This window comes from Lynx canadensis, chromosome D4 (genome assembly GCF_007474595.2).
Source record: "Lynx canadensis isolate LIC74 chromosome D4, mLynCan4.pri.v2, whole genome shotgun sequence".
Classification (NCBI taxonomy): domain Eukaryota; kingdom Metazoa; phylum Chordata; class Mammalia; order Carnivora; family Felidae; genus Lynx; species Lynx canadensis.
This window is the reverse complement of record NC_044315.2, coordinates 92,793,898-92,811,286: the sequence shown is the minus strand read 5'-3', so window position 1 is coordinate 92,811,286 and position 17,389 is coordinate 92,793,898. Positions and strand designations below refer to the sequence as shown.

Sequence of the window (17,389 nt, the reverse complement as noted above, 5' to 3'; positions counted from 1 at the left end):
GAGGCCTCAGCCCTCTGAAGTGATCCAGCCTCCTGACGAGGGAGTGTCCGCAGCAGCCCCGGCAGCCAGGCCCTGGCCTCCCTCTGCAGAGCAGGGACGGTGTCGGAGCTTCCGAGAACCTCGAGAACCCTCCCAAGATGGGAGAAGAGGAGCCCTTCCCTCGCAGGCGAGCTCGGGCTATGCCAGCCTGTTATCCTCACCGCCCACTGAGTCTTTGCAGAATCAGCCAGTCTTGATTGCCCAGCCTGATCAAAGCTATAATTTGGCTCAGCCCATTAATTTTGCTGTGTCCTTATCGAGTCCTAATGAGAAGAGTCCGCCCTGGAGAGATGCTTTGGTGGGGGATAAACTGACAGCAAGCCCGGACTGTCGGGGGGGACTCCGGAGAAAGCGCTCCTGCGTCTGGGATCGCAGCCGCCTCTGTCACCCGCTCGCCTCTGCCCAAGAGTCTCCCGCAAGGTAGCTTTCCACAAGTTCCTGGCACTTCGGAGACCGTTTGTAATCAACCTGCTAATTTGCTGGTTCAGCCGCCACCTCATCGTTCCAAAGAACTTGCTTCCAGAAGGCCAAAAGGTTCATAATGCAGAGAACGTTCTTCCCGAGCTGGTTGGTAGCCCTGCTGGAAGCACAGGCGTGATGTTGGTGCCGCTGCAAACGCTACCTCGGTCCCTGCTGGTAGAAGCTGATCCACTCCGGTAATCGGGAAGAACTTCTGGAGCCCTAGACTTCACGCTGAATAGGACTCTGGAAAATTCTCTGAGGATGTATGGCCCAGTCCCGTTCTGACAGCCCAGCTTGTCCGCAAACCGTCACCGGTCAGCCTAGACAACCTGGGCCAGGGGCACATAACCCAGACCGTTTCTACCAGCAGGTGGACAAAAGACGCTCAGGACCCATGTGGCCTAGGGAGGGCCCAGCAGGAGCCGTCGCCGGCCCCCCAGCAAGGGCCCAGAGCAACATGTTCAGAACCTTCGAACCCAGGAAGCCCGCCGGTGCAGGGGCAGTCCCAAAACTCGGTCCCGCCACCGGCAAGTCCCGCTCCAGCTGACACGGGTCAGCAGCTGCTGCCTCGGCCGCCTCGGTCCTCCAGCGCGTCCATCGTGTCCACCAGCTCCAGCCAGGCAGCCGAGGCGGTCGGACCAGCAGTGGCTGCAGCCGCCGCCTCCCTCGGACTTGGGCAGCTTACTACTATTACAGACCCCTGTACGATGGCTACCAGTCACAGTACCCCTCGCCATACCCGCCGGATCCCGGCACAGCCTCCCTCTATACCAGGTATGGTCAGCTCCTCGGACGGTTGGAACCCGGGACCGGTGGTCTCTTTCTCCCGAGTCTTGCTCCTTGGCAGGCTTTTGTTGCTCAGTCCGGAAGCGGCCTGTAGGCCCTGTGGTCTGCACCGTCGTGCAGAGTGCCCGTTCTGCACCACTGCTTGGGGAGCGTGCCCGGCTCCCAGAACCCTTGCAGGTTCACACTGCACACCTGTGTGTTGCGTGGTGCAGAATCCCTGGTTAATTTTAGCACGCGTGCCCCGGCGTGTGTGGCTGAGGAGCCCTCTGTTCTTGTCCCTCCGGTGGGCTTCTCTGCGGGACCAGAGCTCTGAGTTGCGCTCCTTGGGAAACTGGGATATCCTCTCGAAGCTCCGGTGTGTTTTGACGTGAAAAATCTACCAAAGAGGAACAGGACAGCGCGGTGTTTTAAATCCCTCCAGGAGAGTAGAAACATTAAGGGGAAAAAGTTAGGTTCGGAACGTAATCCAAGCAAAACGGCCAAGGGGGATGAGATCCCGATAAAACGTCCTCGGGCGCGTGGCGGTCCGGTCCCAGCAGCGGGGCGGGGGCGGTGTCCCGCCCCACAGAAGACTTGCCGTTCACCGTGGCCTAAGCGTGTGAGTGTTGTGAAACACAACTGGTTCTGTCAGTTCTCTGGTACTTTGAAACAGTGGGGTTCAAATGCACACGTTGGATCACGATTGCTTCTCATTATCTCTAGTCCCAGCCCCGCATCATGCGAGGTCGGCAGAGTGTCAGAGGGCCAAGGAGTGTAGACCAGAAGTTTGGAAAGCACGGTCCTACAGTGGGCAGGTGGCCATCCTGGGGACCTCTTAGAGGCGGCTCGGGGGTACAGGGCTGGTGGGGTGGGTCGGGCAGTAAGCCCCTACTAGGAGGAGGCTTGTGCCTCCTTTGCAGGCTTTGAGCATCTTTGGGATTATATGAATACTGTACATCTAACCACTGAGATTAGCAAATTTGAGATTCTGGAAGGAGCCCCAAGGACTCCTGTTTCCATACAGGGAAACTGATTTCAGATCCATCCAGCGCCCAGGAAGGGCTGGCAGAGCACGAGGGGAGCAGTGTCCCCGCTTTGGGTTCTTTGTGCAGCAGCCACACGTACATCTGGGAAACTCCAGCCAGAGCCCAGCACCACTCCTGTGGGAGCCCGCTTCCTTCCGCCCTCCCACCTTGTGGCCACAGTCTCCGGTGGTGTCAGGAATAAGTCCGTTGGACGTGATTTCTCCACTTCGGCCAGGTGATGGCGGAGAGTCAGGCTCGTAGACCAGAGGGCTGCTACAGGTCCCCACGTGGCAGCTCCTTAGAGACCGTCGTGGCCAGTCATGAGCCTGCGAGGGGTTGAAAGCCACATGAGAATAGAGTATGAGCCTCTCTTTGAGGCTGCGTGTAGCTCCGGGACCCATTCAAATGGAACCCTGGATATTTTGCATACCTGAGATGATGTGTGAAACAAGGACATGAACCCAGGGAGTCCTAGCACCTCCGCGGCAGAGCCGTCTGGAGTCTCCACGGCCCCTCGGGGGCTGCCTGCTGACACGGCGGCCATCTCCTGAGCAGGACCAGGGCAGTCCCTTTTAGGAAGATCCTGCTGCCCGTCTGTGGCTGTGGATCTCAATTTGTAGGTTTTCCTCTTCTGCACGAGGGAAGCCCCACGTCCGGTGCTCCTGGAGGGCCGTCACCAGCGCCATTAGAGCTAGCGCCAGTTGCTTGACGGGTGGCTCTTCACGATGTCTAACGTTGCGCAAACCCTTCTTCCAGCAGGACGTCTATGGCCTGTATGAGCCCAGATACAGGTCCTACGACAGCGCGGTGTCCGCCTACGCTGAGAGCTACCGCTGCCCCGAGCCCGAGCGGCCCAGCTCCCGGGCAAGTCACTGCTCGGACCGGCCACCTGCCAGGTGATTGACGTTCGTGTTGCTGGCTGTGGTGGTAACTTCCCGATCTGAAAACATTAGACAACCTGTTTTCTTCTGTGCGTATGATTAATCAGCACGGGCAGAGCACAGGAGCACTTTGAAACGGAACAAAGCCCTCCCTTGCAGCCATGCCGTGCTGTCAGCCAGCACTGGGTCGGGCCAGACCCTCTGCGGGGTCCTCCCTGGGCCAGGGGATCATCCAACCACCACCGAGGCGCACACGCGGCTCAGGCATTTTGCTGACGGGGTGTTCAGGGCCCTAAGGCTGCTCCCTGCTACTGACCACAGTGGTGTGGAGTCGTAGGCCAGGCAGGCTGGGGCCAGGACCCCTGCCCACCTCCTTTTCCTAGCATTGCATCCGTGCTGGAAGGCCCCACACACGTCTAGCCCGCTACCCTCCTCCGCTGAGCGAGCGTGTCTCAGCTCTGTGATCACAGATGAGGGATTTTGAAAGAGCCTTGGCATCATGCCTTCCTGCCAAGTAGGAATGGAAGCAGGTCACAGCCTCCCGCTCAGAGACATAGGGAGAGCTGGGACGGTACGGCGGGCGCACCGCCTGCGTTCCAGCACCTTCCCCTGCACCTGCTTGTCGTCAGGTGGAGGAGTGACGTGTTACGGGTGTAGGTTTTGTTACAAGGCCACACGGCTTCTTGAACTCCAATAGAGGAAGTCTGATCCCCCATGAATTTGCATGTGCGCTGCTCTCCAAAATCGCGGGATCCATCTCTGGCTCTTTGTCTTTGTTGGCTCGTCTGGAGACAGGGCTCTGTCTCTGTGAGCCTCTGCCTGTTTGGCCGCCGCTCTCAGTCCATTGCTGGCCTGCACGTAGCCCAGACTTCTGGGGGCTTTGTGGGGGAAAGCTCCCGAGGTTTCAGCTCCTGTGCAGCACCTGGGAAGTAAGGCTCGAAGTGAAAATAAGGGAAAGCATCCGGTAGGTGTTTCTAGAACCCTCTAGGAGACCAGGGAGGGCGGAGGAGGGTGCAGCCAGGGTGCATCTTCCGTTCCAGTATCCTGTCCTTTTGGCCACCTGTGAGTTAATGTGCACTCCAAGAGGCCAAAGGTGGCTCCGTGCTGTTGAGAAGTGCCCCAGCCAGGAGCGAGGCCAGGTCACACGTCAGTGGCTCTGTCACCTGTCTGGCAGTGTTTCTGTGCTCTAAATGTCGTCACCACTCATGTGACAGCTCTGGAGAGCAGCCCGGCCTTTCTGCCCTGCTTTGGTTGGGGGTGTGTGTCCACATCCGCACGTGTGTGTTCTTGAGGACGTGGGTCCGTGTCTGCACTTGGGGACGTGGGTCTGTGTCTGTGTCCGTGCTTGTGGATGCGTGTCCGTGCTTGTGTGCGTCAGTCTCATGCCTGGTGTGATCACGTACCTGTAGGAACTGCTTGAGGTGGGAACAAGTCCTTCGTTTTGTGACTGTGTCTTTGCTGATGGGCGAACGGGCCCGGTTGGCGAGGGCAGCCAGGAGGTGGCGTGGTCGTGGCTCTGCGCCGTGTCAGATCTCTGTTCCGAGCCCACCGCTGGCGTGTGCAGCGGCCCCCCGCTCTGCAGATGGGTGGGGTCTAGAGGGCTGTCCTCCAAGGCCCTCGGAAGGGGCCTCGTTCCCACGGCTGAGCCGTGAGAGCGGGTGCTGGACTGGAGGAGCGAGTGCGGCTCACCGGCAGTCTCTGTCCCAGGAGCCGTGCCGGCCAAGCCCCCCGGCTCAGCTGAGTGAGCCGTTCCTGAAGGGGCATGGGAAGAGTCACGTTTTAAAAATCAAATATCGTCTAAGGCTCGTTAGTAAGAGACGAAACCGCTAATGGGCCATCTAAGAACCTCACTGCCCAGAAGGTCTGACGCGTGGCCTCGCCAAGTTCTGCTTTTCCGGCGACAAGAGACTCGTGGCGGGGTCTGTGAGGCCAGCCTCCGTCAGACACAATTCAGGCGTCTTGCGGTCAGGTTTAAGAGCAGACTCGAGGGGCTGAGGCAGCCGCAGCCCTGCGCCTGGGCGCGGACCCTCACCCGTCCCGGGCACGTGGTCTGCGCCGAGGATGCCGAAGTCGGCGTTAGGTTGGTTTTGACAGCTCAGTGCTCTCTGCTTCCGCTCGGGGTTGATGACCGGAAACTTGAGAGCCTGTTTGAGTGTCGCCGTGTGGGATGTGGCACTGAGCAGGCAGAAGGCGGTCAGTTCTCTTACGTTTGTGGCACTTGAGTAGTTACTTGGGGAGGTGAATTGTGGCTGCGTGGCAGGGAATCTTACCCCATCGTCGTTACTGATTTTCTCATTACGACTTTTTCGCAACGTGTCTTGCCGCACGCCTGACGCTCTGGGGGTAACGTGTGCTGACTGACGTCTTGTCGTATCCTGAGGAGGAAGTGGGAAAACTGTTTTGTAACGACACCGTGTGTGTTTTCAGGCAAGGCTATCCTGAAGGTTACTACAACTCCAAAAGCGGACGGAGCAGCCACAGTGATTACTATGCGGGTTACTACTCCAGCCAGTATGACTACGGAGGTAGGTTCACAAGCGCAGATGGCCGGCCGCTGGCGGAACCGCGTCCAGACCACTAGTGCGGCCGGTGTGAGGCAGTGTCCTCTGGCCATTTCTTACGAGGCCCTCCATTCCATTGCTCTCTTTAGGTTTCTAATCCAAGAGCCAAAGTGGTGGAAGATAAGCCGCACTTGGGAATAATTATGCTGCTGTATTTGTTTAGAAATTACATCTTAATTACAGCAGTTACAGCAGTAACGTATCTTCATCACGTTAGTAGTTTCCTATGATTTTCTAGCAAAGCATGATTGTGAGTAGTTCCAGGATGGCCTTGGCCCTGCGTATTTATTTAAGTTGATGAAAAGAAATAAAATGGGAAACCAGCTTCTGGGGTCACACTGGCCCCGTGTGGCATACTGGTGGCCTCCTGTGGCCGCCCTCCCGCCACGGTGCAGGCATCAGATGTCCTCACTGCATACGCCCGGAGCTGCCTTCCCACCTTGACACTCTGCCATTGGGCGGGGTGCTCATCTCAGCGACACGTCCCCCTGGCGGTCCTGCTGGTCACTGCTGCCTGGCTGTGACCTGTGCTTAGCTGCAGGGGAGGGTCCCGGGCCCACTGTCCCTTGGTTGTCCCGCTTCCCCCAGGCCTCTTTCCCATTTACGTTTGTGTCATTTTACATATAAATTTTGCTCGTGGCTGCCAAAAAATGGTACATCTAGGTTATAATGTTAACGTATTTTTTAAAAAGCGTTTACTTATTTTGAGAGAGAGGAAGAGAGAGCACGAGTGGGCAGGGGCAGAGAGAGGGAGAGGAAGGGGGAGAGAGAGAGAGAATCCCAAGCAGGCTCCACATTGTCAGTGCAGGGCCACATGTGGGGCTCGATCTCCTGAACCAGGAGATCATGACTTGAGCCAAAATCAGGAGTTGGATGCTCAACCGACTGAGCCACCCAGGTGCTTTAAGTAATCTTTTAGTTTTGGATTGTTTCTTAAAACTGTAATCTTTTAGTTTTGGATTATTTCTTAAAACTTTCTGAACTACGTCAGAAGCCACATAAGGAAAACGTATGGTCACAGAATTAAGTACCAAAAGATAGTAACTACAAACAGGGTTTTTTTTAGGTTTTTATTTTTTTAAATCACCCGTGTTGAGAGAAACCCGGTGAGTGTTACGTGTTGTCGGTACAGGCAGGACATGCCCGGGTCCTCGGCCTAACAGCTAACACTCTCCTAGGTCATGCTGATTTGGCGGAGGAAAGTTCGGTTCCTCTGAGATCCTCGAGGCGTCCTTCAGTCTGGGGTGGTGTGGTTTCTCTAGCCAGGGCGGGAGGCGTGTCTTGCTTTGCCTGTTGTAATAAACTGTTAATGCCCCGCTCACAGATGCGGGCCGCTGGGACCGATACCACTATGGCTCCAGATTCAGGGACCCCCGCGCCTGTGACCGGAGGTATTGGTATGATGCGGAATACGATCCGTACCGGAAAGAAAACTACACTTACGGGGACAGGTTGGTACGACGCGCGTCGGTAAGGAGGGTTGCTCGACTCTGCCCTCACGTCTGTCGTATTTATCGGAAAGCTACACTTGTGCTTGGGACCCTGAGCAGCAGCTGGCGTTGGGGTCCCTGTCTGAAGGACAAAGATGAACAGGCCCTCCTGGCAGTTCCCGCTTGCGTTGTTGGGTGGGGGGGCGTTGAGAACTGGCCTGGGGGCGGCGCCAGGAGTTGGCCCCTCCACTTCCTGGTCCGGGAAAGGCATGGCCGCACGCAGGTGCGCTTGTGGCCTGTTTCTCCAAATCTGAAGGCGAAGGTGGGGTCTGAATTTGGGCTTGGGATGTGGCCGCTCCGCCCAAGGGTAGGCTCCCACTGGTCGTCTGAGGGTCAAGACCCCGGATGGTGAGCCGGCACCCGGCAACAGGGTGGCGACGACACGGCGGGACCTCGCTGCCGTGTAGCAGAGGGCCGTTGTCCTGGAGCCCCCTCCCCACACTTTCCTCTCCTCGCCTCTGCTCCCGCTCTCTCCAGGCCCGAGAGGTACGATGACCCCTGGAGGTACGACCCTCGCTTCACTGGCAGCTTTGACGACGACCCTGAGCCCCACAGGGACCCTTACGGGGAGGAGGCGGACAGACGCAGCGTGCACAGCGAGCGCTCCGCACAGAGTCTGCGCAGCAGCCTCAGCTCCCGCTCGCGCCAGGTGGGCCCCCCCCTTCCCGTATTCGACCGCGTGTCTGAGTCTCCCGAGCTCCCAGGAGCTGATCGGTCCCGTCTGCTCTGTTTCCTCAGAGTCAGGTTTACAGAAATCACGGCATGGCTGCTACTTCCTACGAGGCCCCGCCTCCCCCAGACTCCTTGCCCGGAGATTATGCCTACGGCAACAACTTTGGCAGCGTCCAGGGCTTCCCGGAGTACGGTTACCCTGCCGAAGCCGGCTGGCCCGCGACGGAGCAAGGTGTGTGTGTGGTCGGGGCCCAGGCGCTCCTGGCCGTGGAGGGACGTCCGGTCACTCTGCCGGGGTGGCCTCACGAGCCCGGGGCGACAGAGGGAGTGAATTTCAGCTCTGATGGCAACTGGCGGTGCCTGGCCTGGTTGTCTCTGCAGGGTAAGGACTGCCGTGAGTCACAGAGCTTGTCACGGGGGCTGGTGCCATCCCTCGGACTCAGACCTGAGAGCAGCCTGGCCTGTCCGTGGTGCCCACGCCGGTGTGGCTCTGAGTACAGGCTCCCCGCCAGGTTCTCAGGCGCGGCCGCCCTATGCTCCCCGGTGCTGGCTGCTTGGGTGTGGGAAACTCCTTAACTGCCCTTGAAAACCTGCGTGGACTTGTCACCTGTGCCACAGTCTCGACTCCTCCCTGAGACACTGGATCAAATACTCTCCCCTGGAGAAGTGCAGACGTGGGCGTCGGACCCTACAGGGCGATGCTCCAGTGAAGATCTCTGCCTCAGTCCCCTTGTCGACCCCTGCGCCGCTCACCGTCAGGGTTAGGGTTAGGTGTGGAGGCTCTGGGGGCGTCCGAGCGGCTGGAAGCCCGACGCTCCTCGCGAGTGACACTCGCTCCACGCTCGCGGCTGTTTCAAAGGAGTTCTCTTTTCAGAAGAGCGTAGCCGTCGTGTCTAATGACTGAAACGCTTTTCTGACACCCACCTAAGTTCTCCTTTCTGGGAGGACGTCTAACCAAAATACCTTCCGGTTGGAAGCCGGGTCGCCACGACCAGTCTGACCTGTGACTCTAGCCATGTGGGCGTCGTGAAATTCTGTGCTGTTGGTCTAGTTCAGAAGCACCACAGGGTGACAAGCTGTTTCTTTTTCACTTTATTTAAACGTAGCTCCATCAAGACCAACTTCTCCTGAGAAATTCTCAGTGCCTCATGTCTGTGCCAGGTTTGGTCCTGGGGGTCAGCTCATTAAAGTGATTCCAAATCTGCCTTCAGAAGGACAGCCCGCGCTGGTCGAGATCCACAGCATGGAGGTAATTCCGTGAGTAGAAATTGCACCTCGCAGGACTGCCCTTGAAGAAGTGACCTTGCAAAGCGTTTCTCTGCACACGTCTTCGATCCGCAGATGTTTCTGTTGCGTTGGGTCATGTCAGTTTCCTCTCAGAGATCAGCATTTCAAGCGTCTGCGTTGGGGGTCATGTCAGACTTGGTTTTATGGCATATTCACTTTCTGTCTTCATTGGCATTTCTGGTTCAGCAGGGAGGCCTCTTACTGGTGAATGCAGGTTACGGGGAGAGGCGCTGGGGTGCAGGAGGCCGGTGGGGGGGGGGGCGCCCTCTTCTGCGGCCCTGGCAGGCCTCTTCTGTGCACGTTAGGGCCCCACTTCAGAGTTTGAGGGGAGGCGTGGTTCCCACTCCTTCAAGTAGAGCTTGAAAGTCACTGTTGTAAACCAAATATGCCCGCGCCCTGTGACGGAGGGGCAGCCACCCCCCAGGTGGCGTCGACCGCTTGGTGTGCCTGCGCGGCCGGCAGACGCTGCCCCTGAGCTGCTGTCTCTCTCCACCCCCGCCCCGCCCCGCCCCGCCCCGGTTCCACCAGACCTTGCTGCAGCACACGCCGGACCAGGAGGAGATGCGCTCGTTCCCGGGACCGCTCGGCAAGTACGTCCCTGTCAGAGCGCCCCGCGATGTCTGTCCGGAGGCGGCTGCTGTGCTCGGCCTCGCGGATGCAAGGTGTTGCTGTTCATCGAGTGTGTGTTCTTTTTTCAGAGGTGACACCCATAAAGTGGATGTTATTAATTTTGCACAGAACAAAGCTACGAAATGTTTGCAGAATGAAAATTTAATTGACAAGGAGTCTGCCAGTCTCCTTTGGAATTTCATTGTTCTCTTGTGCAGGCAGAACGGGGTAAGTTTCTCGTTGGCCCCTGCCTCGGTCCCCCTGCACCCCGAGGAGTTGGGCGGGATTTCTATTCGGGCTGTGCTCGGCGAAGCGGGGTTACCGTCCAGGGGCTCACGCAGGAAGAGCTTCCTAGCAGTGATTTGGGGAAGTGGAATTCAGGGCCGTGTGGTTTGGGGCAAAGGGAGGTGTGGGTCCACCTTTTTGTCGGCCTATCAGGCAGTCTGTGGTCTGCCCATCCTGCTCCTGGCCGTGTCACGGGCGGTGCTCTGTGCCCCTGGGAGTAGAGCGTGCACGTCTGAGGAGTCCAGCTCGGGGCCTCGCCTGATGACGAGCGGGAGTGTCCCGTCACCCCGGCAGTGAATTCTGTTTGTGGTAAAGCCTTTCGTTCTTCTTGCCCCTGTGGCCCTCGCAGACCGTGGTGGGAACAGACATCGCGGAACTTCTGTTACGAGACCACCGAACGGCATGGCTTCCTGGGAAGTCACCCAACGAGGCCAACCTGATTGATTTTACTAACGAGGCGGTGGGACAAGTGGAGGAGGAGGAGTCCGGGGAGGCCCAGCTCTCGTTCCTCACCGACAGCCACGCGGCCACCACCAGCACTCTCGAGAAGGAAACTGAGAGGTTCCGAGAGCTGCTGCTCTATGGACGCAAGAAGGTGAGCGGGGTGGGGGGGAGTGGGGGGGGGTGGGGGGTCCCGGGGCACAGAACACAGCCGAGGGGTGCGGTCCCGCTCTTGGGCGCGCCGGAGACGCCGTCCCATGTGGTGTTGGTACGTCCTCTCGCGTCAGTGGGGATTTTCTTCCGAGGGTTGTGGGGTCGGAGACCTGCGAGTGTGCTTTTCAGTCATTGGGCAAATAGATGAATTTCCCGTGCTCAGGCTGCGCCCCTGCCGTGTGCGGGTCTCGGGGCCAAGCCGAGCACGAGACAGAAATTACACCATCCTCCCCGGTGAGGCGGGAGCCGGGGGCCGGTGGGGAGCCGATCACAATGTGCAGAGCCGTTGGAGGCTCTCCGGGACCAGGCAGACTGTGGGGAGGGGCCCGTGGGGGCCGCGTGGGCGCCCTGGTGGTGGGGGTCTCCCAGGCCGGCGGTTCGGGGCACTCCGACGTCGTGATCCGCTCCGAAAGCTCGTGTGTGATAACTAAACGGTCTTCACGTGGACATCTTCCGACCGGTTGAAATTGTAAAGTCTGTCCGGTTTGCCTCCCATTTACCTGTACCACAACGTGTTTGTCGCCCGAAGGTGTCCTCTGAGTCGTGCCCCGGGTGACTTTGGGTAAGGGAAAGTCTGCCTTAGGAAAGGCTGTGTGCGCATCAAGATGACGTTCGTGGAGGCCTCGTGCCGCGTTCTGGAACGGGGATGCGATCCCTGTGGTGTGTCCCACGGGGGAAGCGATGGTTTGGGGGTGGCGGTACCCCGTCTCGGTTGCCCTGGTTGCTCATCGGCGTGTGTGTTCTTCATGCTGCTAGTAGATGACAAAGCGAGATGTGTATTCGCCAGCCTGCTACCACAGGGACTTTGCAGCTGGGGCACATGTGAAAAGTGGACTTCGTTACTGAACCGGAGCTGTGTCGGCAGAACTTTGAGTCGCGCGTTCCTTGGTGTGCCCTCTGCTCTGCCCGCCCCCAGCGGTGCCTGATGACACGTGGGCCGCCGCGCCCGCTTGCTTGTGTCGGGGAGATTGTTCTGATAACTCAGGTAACCCCGAAAACACTTTGCAGGATGCTTTAGAATCCGCGATGAAAAATGCCTTGTGGGGACATGCTCTGTTGCTGGCAAGCAAGATGGACAGCCGGACACACGCCCGGGTCATGACCAGGTAGAGCATCATGCCCTGTAGACTGTCTCTGGGCACTTCCAACCGGCCTGGTCGTGCTGCCCGGCCAGCCCTTGGAAGCACAGTGGCCTGTAGTTTTCGTCCCAGAAAGCAGGTGCCGCTGGCCCGGGCTTGCTTGGCCTTCGTCCGTGGGTTGTACTGCGAAGGGAGTTTTAGAAGTTTTTATTGGCCATGTGGTTCTTGTACTTTCTGTGAAACCACCACGAGATCCCGGGGCCTTGTGTTTTCAGCTCCTTAATCGAAATACTGGGGCCTGTGCACTTTGCCCGGGTTAAGTGCCAGACGGCCATTAGATGGCCAAGACGAGACCAGACTTGTTTTTGTCTTTTTGTCCTCGACACAGGGCCAACTCGGGTCTTCGTCTCTTTGTATTTGCCCAGGTTCGCCAACAGCCTTCCAATCAACGACCCTCTGCAGACAGTGTACCAGCTGATGTCGGGCCGGATGCCCGCTGCGTCCACGGTCAGTGTTCAGGGGCTCGCGGGCATCTCCGCGGTCCGGCTGTCTGTCCGGGCTCGCTCCTCTGACAGATTGCGTCGCGGGCCGCGAGGCCTGCGACCCCCTGTTGGTCTCGCTCCCTCGCTGTGCTCTTCGAGCTCACCCGTGAGAGATGAAAATGACGCTGTCTTCTGAGGAGGAGGGTTTATCTGGGTTTGCGTTTTTCTGACCTCAGTGTTGCGGAGACGAGAAGTGGGGAGATTGGAGGCCGCATCTTGCTATGATTTTGTCCAACCTGAGCAGCAGCGTGGATGTGGAGTCCAGGGCGATGACCACCATGGGCGACACGCTAGGTAGGTCAGGTGCGGGCGCGGGCCCGGAGGTGGGAGAGCGCAGGACGCTCGTGTGTGGAAGCCACTGCCGGGGTACTGAGGGCCGTTCGTGTCGTCTCTGTGGTGTTTTCCATCCACGTGTTTTGATTCCTGGGAGAACTCGGCGTCACTGGCCGCGGCCTGCTTTGTGTCTCCTCAGCTTCGAAAGGTCTCTTAGATGCTGCGCACTTCTGCTACCTCATGGCCCAGGTCGGGTTAGGGGTCTATACGAAGAAAACCGCAAAACTGGTTTTAATTGGATCGAATCACAGGTGAGGAACATAGCGGTCTCTGTTTCCTGCAGAAGGAAAGCACCCTCCTTCAGCCCACCCAGAGATCGAGGGCGGCCCGGCAGCGGCTGCCGGCTTTGTCCTGTGGTGTGATGGGCTTCTGGGTGACCTGCTCAAGGACTAAGGTTCCCTGTTTCCTCGACAGTTTGCCGTTTTTCCAGTTTGCGACCAATGAAGCCATTCAGAGGACGGAGGCCTATGAGTATGCCCAGTCCCTCGGGGCACAGACCTGCTCCTTCCCCAACTTCCAGGTCAGCGGGGGTGGGCGGGCGGTCCGTGCTGACAACTCTCCGACCATCGCGGGTTCGAGTCCTTGCGCAGAAAGCGATAAAGTGTTTTTGGAGATCTCGAGACACTCAAGTGTCCGTAATGCTTGAGAAGAAAGCCCTGTTGAGTGGAGGATTTTGTTTGCCTTTAAGATGTTTGTTGAGCGTTTGGTCCCCAGTACTTTGTCTGTCGGCAGCTCTTAGCGTCGTGGGGAGAGTATTATCTGACCGGGGACCGTGTGGGCATAAATGTCTCTGGGGCAGAGCGAGTGGGGACGGCTGTCCCGACCAGCCTAGTAAGCGTGTTGAAGAGAAACAGTTGCCAAGAAGCTTAGTTGTCCACTTTCATCTGAGATACTTTGGGGGGCACCTGGCTGGCTTCTCGATCTCGGGGTCGGGAGCTGGAGCCCCACGTTGGATGTAAGGGTAACTTAAAAAGTGAAATCTTAAAAAAATAAATAAGCGAAAGGTGAGATCCCTCCGGGAGCAGGGTTGGTGCTGTTGGGCAGCCGCCGGGGGCGTGTGTGAGGCGCGCGAGGCGAAGCGTGAGAGTAGCTCCAGCCTGGGGTGGGGTCTGGCGGGGGCGAGGGGCGGTGCCTCAGACCGCTCTGCTCGTTCACCTGCTCCAGGTGTTCAAGTTCATCTACTCCTGCCGCCTGGCGGAGATGGGGCTGGCCACGCAAGCCTTCCACTACTGCGAGGTGATCGCCAAGACCATCCTGACGCAGCCCCACGCGCACTCTCCGGTGCTCATCAGCCAGCTGGCTCAGGTGACGTCCCCTGAGCGTCCTCCCGGCGACACCGGGCTGACGGGACTCGGGAACCGAGCTGGGACCGTTGGGGCGCTCGGGACTTCCTTCTTGAACGGCTTTAGCGATTTTCGTGTTCTTGGACGGGCATGCGGTGTTTTTGCGTTAGCGTAAGAACTCGTCAGCTCTCTCACCCCAGTGCAGAAACGGGACGGGAGACTCGCCGTGGGGCCCTTGAATCTAGCGGTCCACAGCAGGAGCTGCCAGAGTCCGCCAGCCTGGCTTTGGGCCCCAGTTTCTTGCTCGCAAAACAGGGACCGCGTGACCGGCCTCCAGGAGCAGGCGAGGCTCAAACGGGACGCGGTTGCGCGTGGGGACGCCCGGCACAAGCTGCCCGCTGCGCCAGCGTTCCCCTCTCCCCGGGAGTTTCGTTCAGGAGAATGCACTCGCGCGATAACTTGGGAAAGTGTTTCATCACGAGAAGTTTTAGACGTTTACGAAAACAGAATAACGAGTCCTTCTTCCGCCAGCTTCAGCAGTAAACCCATCTGTCCCCACCTCCCTCACCGTCCCTCTCCCCCTACTGCCCGTCAGGGTGTGTGCATTTCTGGGTCCATTCAGTGTTTTGATCGGCGAAGCCAAGTCCGTGGGATCCGATGGGAGGGGCAGCAGACTCGCTCCGGGGGGCGTGCGGACTGCTGGCCCCCACGCACACAGGCTGACGGGTCTGCTAGGGCGCGTTCGAGGCTCCCGGGCCCCCTTGCTGATGTCTCGGCCTCGCCAGCCGCTCCAGGGCAGGTCACGGCGCGCCTCAGAAAACCTTCCGGGTGATGCAGCCGCCCGGTTGGGTGACGAAGATGCTTTTGTCTCTGGGTCCACCTGGGTGGGCCTGTCCTCCCCGGTGGTAACGGGCTCTTCCCCCCACCCCGTGTGCGTCTAGATCGCCTCGCAGTTGCGGCTCTTCGACCCTCAGCTGAGAGAGAAGCCGGAGGAGGAGTCCTTCGTGGAGCCCGCCTGGTTGGTCCAGCTGCAGCGCGTCGAGAAGCAGGTCAAGGTGTGAGGTTTGCTTTCGGTCTCGGGAGACGCGATGTCAGAGACGGGCTGACAGGCGCGGTCCGTGTCCCCGTTTTCACATCGAGTGCGGGTGTTCAGTGTAAACGGTAGGATTTCAGAGGCGCACGGATTCCCGGGACGGGGCCGGGAGGCGCTCCTGAAGCACGGACGCGGGGAGCGGATCCCCCGGGGTTGGTGCCGCAGCGCGGGGCTGTGGGAAATGCCTGCGGTGTCTCTCCTGTAGGAGGGCGCCGCGCCGTGGAGCCTGGACGGGGCCCTCTCCCAGCGCTGCCCCAGCACACCCAGCCCTGAGGCCGGGCAGCACGACGGCCCGGGACCCGCCCAGCCGGGCAACCCGCTGCTGGCACTGCCTGTGCCCAGCGCCGAGCACTTCGGTCAGGGCGTGCGGCTGCTGCCTTCAGGTGAGCCCCGTGCCGCACGCGGAACATTCTCGCCCTGCCTCTCTGGGAGAGCGGAGGGGACGTGTCTCAGCTCCACGTCAGCCTTCTCCTCTCCCTCCGTGAGGCTGTCCGTTCTCCCGGCTGTAAACATCGGCTGAGTGGGCGGGCGCCCCTTTGTCCCCTGGCGGCCGAGGCCAGGAGGACTCTGTGAACGCAGCCACTCTCCGGGTCGTGTTGGGTCTCGCTGTGGCTTAGAGCCCTTGCCCGTCATCTTTTTTTTTTTTTTTTTTTTAATTTTTTTTTTTTCAACGTTTATTTATTTTTGGGACAGAGAGAGACAGAGCATGAACGGGGGAGGGGCAGAGAGAGAGGGAGACACAGAATCGGAAGCAGGCTCCAGGCTCTGAGCCGTCAGCCCAGAGCCCGACGCGGGGCTCGAACTCACGGACTGCGAGATCGTGACCCGGCTGAAGTCGGATGCTTAACCGACTGCGCCACCCAGGCGCCCCAGCCCGTCATCTTTAACGACGTCCTCCCTTTGGTCCTCAAAAAGCCCGCGTGCTGTTCTTCCCCCAACCGCAGAGGCCCTCGCATCCCCCGCACTTTCTGTTTGGGCGCATGGTTCTCTTAGCGCAGAACGAAAGAAACGTGGCCACGCAGAATGCCGCGTGCTAAACTGTTCGGTGACCGCCAGTTCGCTTCTGCAAGTGACTGGAGTTAAGCGCCAGTGACCTCAGGCTGCTGTTCGCTCTCTGCAGCTCCGCCGACGCTCCCCGACAGCCAGCCGGCCCTCCCCGCCAGGGTGCCGTTGTTCCCCGTGCCACCACCCCCCGGCCCCGCGGAGCTGGGGCCTGGCTGCGGACCCCCAGGGTCTGCGCTTGGCTTTCCAGAGCCCTCTGTGCCTGAGCCTGCAGCTCTGTACCCGGGACCTGGCCTGCCAGCGGGCGCACCGTCTCTGCAGGAAAGCGAGCACCTGCCCCAGGAGGCCGGAAGCCAGGACCCAGGTGGGTCTCTGCCGCGACGCCATCCCCAGAGGCCTGGACTGGGTTTGGTGTCCAAGGAGGTGATTGGCAGGAGGGCCTTAAGTCATTTGCGCTTGAAACGAGTTGTATCGCTTACTGTCTGCTAAGGGTTCTGGAAGTTCTAGGCGGAACGGCTGATCGAGATCCACACTAGTGTCCCTTGTGACTTGGCTGTTGGTTAGGACGCAGAGTGTAAGCGGGTGTCCCGGTGTGGCGAGCCGGCCTTGAGGTGCGCCCGGGCTGGGACCTGCTCTGCGCTCCGACGTGGTTCTCGTGCTGTGTACTCGGGCACAGTACGGTGTAGACCCGTCTTTGAAGATGAAGCCATTTCGAGACCATTTCCGGTCTCGGGCCCTGAGGCGCGTCGCGAAGCTGCCACCGTGGCTCTCTCTTCCGTTGACAGGGCTGATGCCACAGGAGGCGCTTGGGAGAAACTCACTTCCGGAACGGAGAGAAGATGGTTTTGGCGGAAAATTTGCTCATCTGGTACTCTCCCGCTTTTTTGTTTTTAAGCTATTCGTTTTCCATAAGCTGCGTTGATTAGGAGCCCAGACTTGTCGCTCTTTAGTCTTAAGTAGAAAGATAGTAGTGAAACTTAGGAAGTTATCCTTTAAATTGCTTCTCAGTGGGAAAGCTCCTCTGAAATAACTTGGATCCTCACCATCCGGAGTTGAGGAAAAGCGTTATGGAGGAAAACGCTCGTTTACTAGTGTGGCGTGGGGATCGTTCCTTCATGGAGAGGAAGTGGTCGTTTGTAATGAAACTGCATTGCTAACTTTGACTTTTCTAAATTGGAGAGCCCTACCCACTCTCTGCACCTCACTTTCTGCAGTAGAATCCCTAAAAATCTCACTGGTTTCTTGAAATCAAGATATCGTTTTATCAGACGTGTCTGGTGTAAACACCACCTCTGTTTGCTCTCGCCTCAGCGCGGGGGTTGGGGGG

The 17,389-nt window shown here is 58.8% G+C and overlaps 1 protein-coding gene across 1 annotated transcript in view; it reads left to right on the top strand.

Annotated features, from left to right (window-relative positions):
• Positions 1 to 17,389, top strand: part of SEC16A (SEC16 homolog A, endoplasmic reticulum export factor) — a 29,299-nt gene that overhangs the window by 4,227 nt on the left and 7,683 nt on the right. Inside the window, 30 exon segments of the mRNA XM_030293226.1 lie at positions 1 to 48; positions 50 to 150; positions 153 to 360; positions 362 to 538; positions 540 to 646; positions 649 to 676; positions 678 to 774; positions 776 to 874; positions 876 to 1,127; positions 1,129 to 1,176; positions 1,178 to 1,269; positions 3,041 to 3,187; positions 5,600 to 5,697; positions 7,058 to 7,184; positions 7,701 to 7,872; positions 7,962 to 8,127; positions 9,002 to 9,144; positions 9,711 to 9,772; positions 9,881 to 10,019; positions 10,426 to 10,671; positions 11,739 to 11,836; positions 12,235 to 12,316; positions 12,528 to 12,645; positions 12,824 to 12,935; positions 13,099 to 13,204; positions 13,849 to 13,989; positions 14,909 to 15,022; positions 15,266 to 15,443; positions 16,181 to 16,426; positions 16,848 to 16,930. Of these exon segments, the coding sequence (XP_030149086.1) occupies positions 1 to 48; positions 50 to 150; positions 153 to 360; positions 362 to 538; positions 540 to 646; positions 649 to 676; positions 678 to 774; positions 776 to 874; positions 876 to 1,127; positions 1,129 to 1,176; positions 1,178 to 1,269; positions 3,041 to 3,187; positions 5,600 to 5,697; positions 7,058 to 7,184; positions 7,701 to 7,872; positions 7,962 to 8,127; positions 9,002 to 9,144; positions 9,711 to 9,772; positions 9,881 to 10,019; positions 10,426 to 10,671; positions 11,739 to 11,836; positions 12,235 to 12,316; positions 12,528 to 12,645; positions 12,824 to 12,935; positions 13,099 to 13,204; positions 13,849 to 13,989; positions 14,909 to 15,022; positions 15,266 to 15,443; positions 16,181 to 16,426; positions 16,848 to 16,930 (3,835 nt within the window).